The 13168-nt window shown below is 40.9% G+C and overlaps 1 protein-coding gene across 1 annotated transcript in view; it reads right to left on the bottom strand.

The window, feature by feature from the left end:
• Nucleotides 1–13168, bottom strand: part of pipox (pipecolic acid oxidase) — a 90186-nt gene that overhangs the window by 11204 nt on the left and 65814 nt on the right. Inside the window, exon 7 of the mRNA XM_028574502.1 lies at nucleotides 10118–10193. Within this exon, the coding sequence (XP_028430303.1) occupies nucleotides 10118–10193 (76 nt within the window). The remainder of the gene's footprint in view (nucleotides 1–10117; nucleotides 10194–13168) is intronic.

Below are 13168 nucleotides of genomic sequence, written 5' to 3'. Positions count from 1 at the left end.
GATACATGGCAACATTGTCAACATCCATGTCTTCACGCCATAAAAGGCCAAAAAATAATAAAAAAAAAGTTTAATCTGATACACTGCCTGAGGGACAAGGGTTGTGTAATAGTTACTGAATTTAGTTGGTGTTTAATTTAAGGTTATGCCATGGCTTTACTGGACTCACTTTAGGATTGGTCAGCTCAAAAACACACACAGACACACACACAGACACACACACGCACACACACACACACAGCTTACTCACTGGATACATGGCAACATTTATTTCCTGTCAACATCCATGTCTTCACGCCATAAAAGGCCAAAAAATAATTAAATTTGATACATTGCTTGATGGACAAGGGTTGTGTAATAGTTGGTGTTTAATTTAAGGTTATGCCATGGCTTTACTGGACTCACTTTAGGATTGGTCAGCTCAAAAAACACACACACACACACACACAGACACACACACGCACACACACACACACAGCTTACTCACTGGATACATGGCAACATTTATTTCCTGTCAACATCCATGTCTTCACGCCATAAAAGGCCAAAAAATAATTAAATTTGATACATTGCTTGATGGACAAGGGTTGTGTAATAGTTGGTGTTTAATTTAAGGTTATGCCATGGCTTTACTGGACTCACTTTAGGATTGGTCAGCTCAAAAAACACACACACACACACACACACACACACGCACACCCACCCCTCGGTGCTGCTCACTGAGCACTGGGCCACTTGTTTCTGTGCTGGTACTCATCAGCACACATCTGCTGTACATGGTGCCAGATACACTACTTTCTGCTCTTTAACTTGTTGAGCTGTTGACATTTGTTATTTAGACACTGACAATTCTGACGGTGACGGTGTCGTATGTCGTAAGATTATTTTTGGGGCATTTTCGGCCTTTATTGACAGGAATGAGGGGGCGAGAGAGCGGCTGACATGCAGCAAAGGGCCGCTGGTCGGACTCGAACCCGGCCGCTGCGGTAAAGACTAAGCCTTAGTACATGGGGCGCACTCTCAACCAGGTTTAGCTACCAGGACAACCAAAAGCATTTAGCCTTTAATAAATGATTGAAAAGATAAGTGCGTCATACAGTTCTCTCATGATGCTCCTCGGGGCCGGCTTTGCTGCTGACCATGTGCTTCACGTGTCCAGTGTGTTTGTATGTACATCAGTATTTACTCAGAGCTGCTTGCTTTCCTTAAAATAAAAATCCCAATTCCCTGAAATGGGGAAACTTAGATATTTTCAACCTGGACCCTAATTTCCCATGTTTTTGTGTCTAAGTGACTAATGGAATTTTTTTTTGGAAATTGGTCCAGTATTAAGCGAGAGTCCTGCAGCAGGCAGCAGCAAAACTGGCTGCAATGTAATTCTATGGGCAGTGCCTGAATTGGCCCAAAAAGGTGCCAGTACTCTAATTCAACAGTTGCATGACATGATCATTGCATGTGTCATGGATATATTTAGACGCATATCTGGGTAATATATCACTTCAAATGTATTTTGCATTTCATTATGCAAAATGGGGTAAAGTGCTGTCAATCTGACAATTGGGATTTCCAATGGATCAGAGTACTGTCATTTGGCTGCCTGTTCTGCCAATCTTCCCAGCCCTTGTCACATGACCAATTAATGTTTCCATGATTTTTTTTAAAAGGCAGACTGAGCCTGAAGAAAATGTGCATTGTGTTTGGATATACAATACAATTTGTTTAAAATGAAAACAAGTAAAACTTATAATGAATGTGAGGTTTTATTTAGCAGAATCACATGATGTTCTATCCTATCCAATTTATCCAGCAGATTTTCTATGCTGTATTCTGATAAAATGCCTCCCTCCCGTGGGCCCACCCTGACTGATTATTGGTCCGCCTGGGCCACCCCACTTAAAAAATCCTGGAATCGCCCCTGGGTGTGATACAATTAACTTAAAGAACTAGATTTACAACCTTTTAAAATGTAAATGACCATCCAAATCTAGACTATATAAAATGTAGGCTCCAACACTACAGTGATGAAAGATTAGGCTGTGATAAGGTGTAAAGCTCCTTTTGCATAAAAACATGCAACTGATTAAGACGCAGACATTAAAAGAGCTTCTTATTGCATAAGTGTTGCAGGGGTGGAGAAGATTAATTGAAAGTGGTTTGGAGCGAGCGCCCGTGTACTGCTCCAGCGGAGTCAGCAGCTGCACGTGCCCAGGAGATGAGAAGCAGAGCGCATAGAGGGAAATACTGTTGTCCTGTTGTGCACGCTCTCAACTTCTTTTACAATCCTCTTGTCAAAGTGTTTTTCTGCCACCGACGCACCCGGCTCCGCTTCACCCGCTATATAAGCGCCGCAGCTTGTTGGTCTAGTGTGCAGGATTTGGCGATCATTAGGGTTGGGCATCGGTTTGATTTTAACAATTCTGATTTCAATTAGGCCTGTCACGATAAAAAACTTTGCTGGACAATAAATTGTCCCAGAAATTATTGGGATAAACGATAGTATTGTTGTTCCGAGACCATTTTCATCTAATATAATGATAATGGCATAATAATGCAGGTACACCTTTTCAAAGCTCAATACACTTTTATTTCTAAAGAATATTTAACACTGGAACTGGAAGACATTTTAAATATCCACAATATGTCTTTGATCTCCTTTAGTATGTCGTCTTTCACGCTGTTGTACAGTTGTGGAATTGCCGTTTGTGACACGTATGTTGTGACGGCTCCTAGGCCTATTTAAGTCCCTCTGGTTGCTGGGATCTGGGGATTGGCTAATGAGGACTGATGATTGACACCTGGATCAACTGATTGCTCACATGTCTATAAGTAGGAGTGCTTGGGCAGTCATTCTCTCTCCCTCCTCAAGGTAGCTTGGTTTGTTTGGATTTAGTTATATTTGCGTTCTAGCTTTGATACATCTACAGACATACATACATTTCACACATTACTGATTAACTGATTTCATGTTTATCTTTAAGTTAAATGAATTTGATTTAATTGAACAAACATGTGTGTCTCCACCTTTTGTCATGCCTTTGAGCCAGGTCGTGACAATGTTCTCCCAGGCAATTCATACTGGCTGTCAAACGTTTGCAGCATTCCTCGAGTGTTTGTGCGATAGACTACAGACTCTGTACTACATTTAACAATTATTTATTAAACACTAAATATTTAATTTAAATAATATTATCGCGGCGTGAAAAATTATTGAGCTAATTTTTTTTATCGTGCGATTAATTGATTTATTGACTATCGCAACAGGCCTAATTTCAATTCTGATTCTTCCATTCGATTCCGGTTCTTACTGATTCCGATTTTCGATTCTTTGTGGGGTGGAGTTAAAACAGGTCAAGTGATTATTTCACAAATAAGAGGGAAATTTTTATTTTAAATGTTTTACCTATTTTTTTCAACGTAAAGTAAAGCCCAATTAGAATGCTCTAGTTACTCTGCTCCATGGCTGTAACACAACAAGCGCCTGGAAGTATGGTGGCCACTAGGGAAACCAAAAATGACACGTGTTAAAGGTGCAATATGTAATACTGACCGCTGGTGTTTAAAATAGTTACTGCGGTACAAATTCAAAATACTGGAGAAAGTCATCTACCCCGCCCCCTCCTCGAAGTTTACGGAGGTTGCCAGGCTGAGACCGCAGCATCCATAGTCTCGCTTTGCCAGAACCTCCTCCAAATTACGCTGAAGGAGCATCCACAACAATGTTGATAGAAGCTAGTCTCACATAGCCAGACATTACTTCACAGCACTGCGGAGTAGCTAACGTTAGATGCTGGCTATATTGTCATTGAAGCCCGTGCTCACGCGGAGCTCTGTACCCAACGGACAGACACACTTCCTGGGCTTAGAATTAGCTATGGTAGGAACCACTAAATATAACACTACTTGCCGTCCTCTCCACCTGACTGAACCCACTTTATTGGCTTAAAATTACGGCAACAATCGCTAAACACACAGCAAACTCACGCTCCTTTCTTCCCGCTTTACAGCCCCCCCTCTCTTGGCTTAAAAAAATTCACCGTTGTCGGCTACGGCCGCTGAACAGGCTACACGTTGTAAACAGCCGTGGCTGCTTGCCTGGTCCTCCGGTAACGTTAGCAGTGTTAGCATGGTGGTGTTAGCCAGGACCAGTCGGAATTACTTTACTGGCTGTGTCTCAATTTGTTTTAGCTATAGTGTATAATTCAATGCGAGTACACAAATGTTGAAATGACATAAAATGCCCGTCCCTTGTAGCTCTGATAAATTAGCCTGAAGCTAATGCTTACCTGTTCAGGAGGAAATTAGCCAACTCGGCGTCCTTTTGAACTTATGTCCTCTTCTCACCTTAACCTACCCGGATGTAGGTAAATGCGGAAATGCTTTTGTCATGTCACGTCTGATGAACAATACGTTAGTGGGAGTGAGAAACACAAGGCATTGTGAGGTCTTAACATCACAGAGCATTTAATGTTACTACAGGGGGAGGGACAGGCTGCGGCTGGAAATCGGAAGAAGGATGCGAAATAGTTTTAACATGACTTTAAAATCGACATCCACCGAGCCAAAATGCTTAATGTTATCATTAGTTAGCTCGTTCTTGTTTCCTATCTGAGTCGCGAGTTAAAGGTGCTTAGGAGCTTCATGGAGACAGCTAAAGTTAATGTTAGCTGCCCTACAGCCGTCAGAGTAGCTTCAACTTCATATATTACCTTCTAACAGCTGTATTCTCAGTAACGTGACAATCTGCAAAAAACAGGTTATCTTATAAATCACTAAAATAGTAGTGACAGTACTGTTTGGGTAGTTATCAATGCTTGGCTATCTAGTTTATGACAAATCATTTCGGCTGTGCTTTCTACCATGATGTTGTTGTGCTAACCGAGCACCGTTAGCCTTTAAAACAGAGCTGCTTCAATACACTTGTTAGATCATGTTTCATTACAGACTTCTCAGTTGATTTGTGTTTGTCGCTGTGTGCTAGTTAGGCCTGCACGATTCGGGGAAAAATATGAATCACGAGCTTAGAATTGATATCACAATTCTCTTCCACGATTTTGCCATGACAAAACAAAACAAATTGGCAGTACCAAACATAGATTTTTTTTTGGCACCTATAGCCATTGCGCATCACCACAAGCCTGTAAACATAGAGGCTTCAATGAATAAAGAAAATAAAGTACATACTGGCCATTTAAGTACAGTAGGTTACCAAAAATAGTGAAATATAACACACTGAACTAAATATGGCCATGATACAGGCTCTATCTGAACTCCTTGAACATGTCTTTACATAATTAAAACATGTTAATGTCAATGTCAAATGCATTTCATTAATTGAAGGAGGAAAAAAAAAAAGAGAGAAAAAAAATCGAAGTCATTTAAAAATTAAAATCGTGAACAGGGGTAAATCGATAGAGATTTATTGACGATTGGACGATTTATCATGCAGGCCTAGTGCTAGTAGTGGAAAATGATAGTAAACAGAGAGCGGCGTGTTGGAAATGCAATGTTCCGTGACGTAGATCCCCTTCAAGGCCAGGCTAATGTAGGACAGCAACCACATTCTTATAGTGGCATTGATAATGCATTAGCCTGAGTAGTGTAGTACATATTAATAACAGGCTGCATTTGAGCATTAAATATTCGAATATTTTTTGAATCTTTAAAAAAATAAATGTGAATGGTATTGTAGAGGAAGATTGACAGCTCTAGTGTACATTGGGTGTTTCTCAATCTCAAGAATGCAAAGTACGGACTTGTATTCTTGGGGAGAACGTTTTTGCTGGTTGTTCTTGGAAGAATTAACTCGCAAGTTCACAAGTACAGAAAACGCTGTTAACAGTTTGAGATGATGCGTTCTTCCTGTTATTGCTCAACACTCCCAGCACAGAGGCTACCAGCAAGGCTCCAAAATACCAGCTAGAAATAAAAACCACAACAATATAACCACTTTGTATTAAAACAATCTCCGGACAAGAAAACCTCATAATGCTACAACTATTGCAATAATATTGAGAAATAAAACTAATTGAGCTTTAATTTCATTTTATGGTTTAGCTCAAACATCCCTAACTTATTCAAAAGAGTGGAACACGATGCCTACTATTATTAGTGTATAAGTTTAAGTCAGTTTAAACTTCCTGCGGAAAATGCGTGGGAATGCTGAATAGCTGAATTGCTAAAGCTAAACTGACTAAAAAGGCTGAAAGTTTAAAGACTTTGTATTATTATCAGGCATATCCATTGCGTAGAACAAACAAGCATGACCCTAAAGAGCTGAGAGGTTGATATATTGCCTGAAAAGAAACGGGCTATATACATTGATGAAATCACAAATCACAAATAACCCTGGAGAGAGGGAGGGAGAGACAGAAGGAGGAAGGGAGAGAGGGAGTGAAAGAGAGGGAGGGAGAGATAGAGACAGACAGACAGAGAAGGAGTGATGGAAGGAGAGAGAGATTGAGTAGGATGGAGGGAGGGAGAGACAGAGGGAGGGAGACTAAAGGAAGGAAGGAGGGGAACAGAGGAGGGAGGAAGACAGAGAAAAGAGAAAGGAGGGAGGCATAGAGAAAGAGAGGGAGACAGGAGGGAGGGAGACAGATAAGGAGACAGACAGACAGACAGACAGAAGTGGAACGCAAATGATATAGCCTGATGATTATAGTTAGTCTAGTTAGTTGACTCCTACAGCAAGCCTGGAGTAATCAGGTAGACTGTCTGTGAAAGGGTTGTCATGATTACTAAGGGCCTGCGCCATGTTTATAAACATCTCTGTGAACTGTTAACGATAGCACCTGGTCTTAATATGTCTCCTGTAGCACACCGCAGCAATTCAGACACTGTGAGCAAGCTCTCAAACAAAGTTTCGGACTGGCAAAACTATAACTGCTATCAGTCAAATGACGTGATCCTGAGCACCACAAGGCCTTTGTGAACGTATCGGTATAAAATTTATGTTGATAAACTTAGAAATGTGGGCATATCAGTGATTTAAAAAAGTGGTTCGCTGTGCGTTTTGCTGGGAAATGCAAAGAAAGTTATACAGGAGAGTGAATGGAGGGAGTTGTGTTACTCTTGTCGTTTGGAAGCTCAACCAGCCAAAAGTAAAAGGCATATCACAACACTGAGCAGAATTTCTGAAACTAGACAAAAATACCTACGTTTTGATGTATGACTTGTGTATGACAAGTAGATATTGTGGGCGTGAGAGCAGTTTTTAGAGAAGGGACAAAGATTAATTTTTTGAAGCTTCACCCTCTGAGTGATGACATCATCACTCTAACCAGCCACACACACACTGTTTAATTGATAAAAAATCCTGAAAAGATCACTAAACTTAAACAGCTTTTTCTCAAAAACTGTAAAAGATATAAAACTGAAAAGATTGAACTGGATAGCTGAATATTTTGTGAACATTTTAAAGTTTGAATTACATCTGTAGGTGGAAGAATGTAGGAGGAGATACATTTTGAAGCAGAAGAAGATTTTAAGGAGTTGAAGCCTGCTCTCATTCACTTCAATGTCAAAAAAAAGTGTTAAAAAGCTTAAAATTTTAAAAAGTATAGATAGTAGAAAAAAAGTTGAAGAAGTCCCATCATTAGCTGAAAGAGCTGAACATTTGAAAAGTTGAATGGTTTAAATAGCTCAAAGTATGCAGAAGTTACGCAGAGCCAAAAAGCGTACGGAATAAGAATAATAAAAAAACGAATAACAATAGTTGGAATGCTGTTGAACAGCATTCCCACTAATTAAAAAATAAATATGCACTGGTGTGTCCTATGTGTTCCTATTAGTGTTATGTGGAATTATCATTTCTATATTATTGTAGTGCACTGTATATGCCCAGGGACAGATGGAAATTAGCAATTCAAATTATAAAGGTTGGGGTCTCCCCTAGTCTACATAACATGTCATAGCATGCCACTTTATGTACAACTGTTCATTTATCATACAGACTGAAACTCAACTTCTAAAATCAGAAAACAAATACACCAAAAATATGAACTAAATACTAAATATAATGTATAGCCTATGGCATAATTTAAACAAGTCTCCCGAAAAGAAACGGGTATATCTCTCTGCCTGCCTCTGCCTGATGCGCTGTGTGTGTGTGTGTGTGTGTGTGTGTGTGTGTGTGTGTGTGTGTGTGTGTGTGTGTGTGTGTGTGTGTGTGTGTGAAGCTGCGGTGTGTGTGTGTGTGTGTGTGTGTGTGTGTGTGTGTGTGTGCTTATGGAGTTTAACTTCGAAAAGACAGTTTCCCGTTAATCTTATGATGGACATGTGTTGTGATATTTAAACAAACGATCCGTCAACGGCGAAATAAAAGCCTCTTATTTATGGGACCGGTCTAAAAGACCTCTGGCTTACAGCGGGGTCTCCGAGTGTGACTGTCTGAGCGACAAGCTTACGGCCCCGGCAGGCGCAAACTGGCGGCGGCGTCACTTTATGGAGCTCCGAAAACGCCGAAAACTTTGGAGCAAATTGTCAATTCGGCAAAGATTTTCGCAAGACTGCCTATATTCAAAATCTAAACCATTCATTTCTCGCCTAAAATATTCTCAGAAGTGAATTTAGTGATGAATTTATTGATGAATAAGATTGCGAAAATTGTTAAAATTGTCCAGTTTTTGGGCTGTCTATGTACCGGAAACCCGTCTATCATTGAATGCTGAAATGAATGTTGGGATACGGGTGCTGCAAAGTTCATACAAGTTACCAACCAATGCATCCTCGGTAAAATGGGCGTGTCAACAACATTTCTTGGTGAAATGCGAACTTGTGTATTGGGACAGTACTTTGACAACACAAGATGACGTTTCACAGGGACACAAGAACACAAGTCAATAGAAGAACACCGATTGAGAAACGCCCACTATCTGTTACACACCAGCATGTTACCATTGGCATAGAGAGCATGCTCCAATTGCATTTAGCAAAAAGCACCTGTATGCCTGGTTCAGCCTCACAGAGCTTTTAGCACCCTTAGTCTGCTTTATGTGACTGTACAGCTCTGATACAGCATCTTCATAATTGTTTCAAATACATTCTCACAGCTAGAAGGCTGCTGGCTTCAGCGGTTACTAGGCTACAGCTTCTACTAATAGCTAGAGGTGCTCAATGGTGTTTTAAGCCCCCAACATCAGCTGCAACCGTTGACTTCAAGGCACCTTAACCCTAACCATTGCCTAATCCTAGTGCCTTCCAGGCAGGGGCTTAAAACACTGATTAACGGGTGGTAGAAATCTCCCCCCTCAAAAAAATATGAAAGCCAACCCACTTCCCACAAAGAGGTAAAAAATAACGATTAAGGGGGCTATATCGCTGCTCAGTTGAGAGCATCATGTCATACTGTCTCTGTGTGTGGTTTCCAAGCTGCACTGTGGCACAGAGGAAAAAGCTCCAGGGGGTCACAAAGGCAGCACAGAAAATCACTGGCTGCCCTCTCCCCTCCCTGGAAGAACTTCACAGCTCCCGTTCACTCAAAAAGGCCAAAACCATCCTACAGGACTCATCACTGTTCAAACTACTGCCGTTAGGCAGGAGATACAGGTCCATAAAATTGAGAACAAACAGACTACAAAACAGCTTTCATCCAACAAGTGCATTGAAGTATAGTTCCCACCACTGATCTATGTCAATAGGGCTATGTGCAATTTTTAAATGTGGATGCCTGTATGGGTGTGTCTCCTATGTGTTTTTAGCATTAATATGTATGCAGTAGTAGCATTCTTTATTTATGTATTTATTTAGGCATATATTACCTCATAGATGTTTGGTAATTGACAAGGATAGCACTTAGATATTCTATTCTATATGTTTTCCAAGGATTTCAGACACAGGAAATTAAGTGTTTGACACTCAAAAGATTTTTGGGGGAGGACCCCCAGACACCTTGTATATAATTTGTCCCCCCTAATGTTGAAACAAAACCTACAACCTTGCTTAGTTCCCATACTGAAAAAGATAAGTTTGACATGTTTACTTCCCCAAAATATGTATAAACAGTAGTTATGTGTTATATATATATATATATATGGCCTGTCAAAGACGATCCCTTGCATAGATTTCATAGATTTCTTTCATTTAGTTGGAGATGTTTTTTAAGTGTATTGTGCTGTACCTGAGAATCCTGCTCCAAACACAATGTTGCTGTAGACAGGGTGGCAGTCCAGCACAAAATGATGGTCAGGCGTTTGCTGCAAAAACAACAAAACATGAAGAGATTAAAAAAAAGTTCCAAAATAAAAATGAGATGGTCCAGATTATAGGATAAACCGATTCACTCTGACCAAGCTGCCAGTCTGGAATCTTGCTTACAAACCTGTTGGTTTGAAAAGTATGAACTGCAGGGTTTTGTCCTGCATAGAAGAATTTTTGGTGCCCCCAAAAAGAGGTTTTAGCCAGCCCCAAAGGAAAATCACCAGCAACAAAATGACAAGAATTGAGAATAAAAATAGCAAAAGCCAATAAAAACCCTGAACTGTGGAGGTGCAAGCGTGATTTATGCTTCTGTGTTAAATCTACACTGTGGCAACGTACGTAGGTACGTGGAGATACCGACCCTACGCCGTAGCCTGACATGCACCTCTCGAAACATTTTACAATACGTCGCAGCGACGCACAGCCGTGGCTTGGTAGCGTTTCATTTCCCCCCCCGACTCAATTCCTGGTTCTCCTTCTCCATAAACAACATGAAATCAAGGACAGGGTTAACTTTTCCTGCTACAGCTGTCCCACCGTGGTCAGACAGCACAGGGGAGACCACTATAGCTGTTTTCGAAATCGCGTTTATTTTCCCGATCGTTTGTTTAAATAACACATATCCATTATAAGATTAACTGGAACCTGTGCTTGTCTGCCTTTTCGGAGTTATAAAGCTCCACATGAGATTGCGGGAGTAACGTAACAACCTCACTGACCAGGCTGTCACTCACACACACCGGCCACGGAGCAGGCAGATGTGAGGGAGAGCAGCGACTGACAGGGCAGAGATACCTGTCTGTCTTTGACAGTCAATAAATTAACATTTATAAACATTAGATTTAATATTTCAGTTCATAATTAGTGTGTGTTCACATAAATAAAGACGTGTTTTAACATCTTCTAAAGTAAACAAACTAAAAACGCAAAGCTCAACAAGTTATCTTTTTCATTTTACTCCAGTTTGTAGTATGTAGTAGGTGATTTCGAAAACGGACCTTGTTTCTCTCACTATGACTCTAGAGTCGCTACTCGCTCCAAAGCTAATCGCCGTCACTCTCTCTACCACACACTCCACCCCCCACACACACATACTGGCCCTGCTATTCTCTTAAAGAGATCGACGCACACACCAACGCACAAATATAAACTTCAGGCCACTTTACGTAGGCTATGGAGAAAGCTATACGTGGAGCCTCCGCAGAACCATACAATTTGGCTTTAGAAGCGCATAGCTGAGATGGTATCTCATAGATTCTGACTCTTTAGCCCAATGCTCTTGTCTGATAAAAGCAATGCAGATTGTGGACATTTAGCCAAGAGTGCTGCAGCCTTCTTTCTCCTGCCCCATCATTCCACTATATGGAGACATGAATAGTGAACTGAGCAAGTGCTAGATTGTCCTCAAAACAGATTTGACAAGGATAGACATGCTCCGTCTCTACTCCTGTCAAAGTCTTTGTGGAAAATATGTTAACTGGATGAAAGAGTCCATCATAGAATACATAATGCCCCCTGACAAAAGGCAACATTTTACTGAAACCTTAAAGAGACATGTAATTTAACTGTCTGTCATCAGTGGTAATGGAACAAAACACTTGCTGTTAAGTGAGAAAAGAGCGTGACTGTCATGATATTCAGGGGCATTGGACAAGGTCGCAGAAATGTTTTTCCTTTAGCTTCAGTTTGTGATCATCGTGGTGAAAGCTGCCTCGCTGTGTTGCCGGAGGGCAGAGGACACACACACACACACACACACACACACACACACACACAACCAGCCTAAACAGAATAACCAGCCTAAACAGAATCTATTTCCTGAGAATGGCATTTGAGTAATATTCAGCAATACATTAACTACAGCCAGTAAGCAAGGTGTACACTTCAACGGTTTAAAGTTTAATAATAAACTTAAACACATTATTGCCCAACTATTTTATATTAATGAATGTCCGTTTCATTCAAGCCATTGCCAAATGAGTTAATACAAAGCTATTTAGCTCCACATAACTCTCTGTAGTTCTCAGTATGGCTATGTTCAGAAGACTGTGTCGTCTGTCGACATTCACACACAGACACTCAAGTGAAGATAATGACCTCTTCTGAATAGTCCATGTTTTTTTAATCCTCTGTGTCCTCTTTGGCTACTAGCAACTGTGTGGAGGAGGGGTGGGGGTGGTGCACAATCACGGAAGGCTTGTATCATGTGGATGCGCTGACACTGTTGTCATTACCTAGAATTCCTCATGGGGGAGACAGAAACTACTCACTATAGCTTTAACTGTGTTGTTGATGATGCAGTCCTGTTACTGGCTGCTGAAATCCATTCATCCATTCCAAAAAGACCGTGTCCAGGATCTGTGCTAAACTAGGCTAGCGCTGGGTGCGTCAGACAGAGTTACGACACGCACGGAGATGAGAAGGATATATATGGATTTATCTAACTCTGGGGGATACGGTGAATAAGCTAAGGTCCCAATAAGTTGGCGTGTTCCTTATGAGTTTATTAGTACACCGCTGGTTTTTGTACAAAACTGCATTGTGCCCAGCACTCAAGCTACAAGCTACGAACTCACCGTCTGAGTTCGTAGCTGGCGTCCGGCAATCATCTTGGCATGAAGTCGTCTTGCAGAAAAAACTGGACAGAAGTCCGGAGAAGTCATCCTTTTTCAAGTAAAAGGAAGGACTGGAGGATGCGGGCATCAATCCTGCTACCTCTCGCATGCTAAGCGAGCACTCTACCATTTGAGCTAATCGCCCAATGAGGGACCCTGTTACCTGACGTCACTATATTAATGCACATGTTCCACAACGAAAGTAAATCATCCCTAACTGTAATATAGTGAAAAACCATATATAGCGTACCTGTATTGTAGCAATAAAATCATGAATCAGATTTAGAAGGTAAAAGATAAGTTTAAAGTAACAGGAAATTGTTTTCTATCATGTTACCTTGAGTGAAGAATCGGCT

This window comes from Perca flavescens, chromosome 3, assembly GCF_004354835.1.
Source record: "Perca flavescens isolate YP-PL-M2 chromosome 3, PFLA_1.0, whole genome shotgun sequence".
NCBI classification, from domain to species: Eukaryota; Metazoa; Chordata; class Actinopteri; order Perciformes; family Percidae; genus Perca; species Perca flavescens.
Note: the sequence above shows the minus strand (reverse complement) of the source record. Positions and strands in the feature narration are given on the sequence as shown.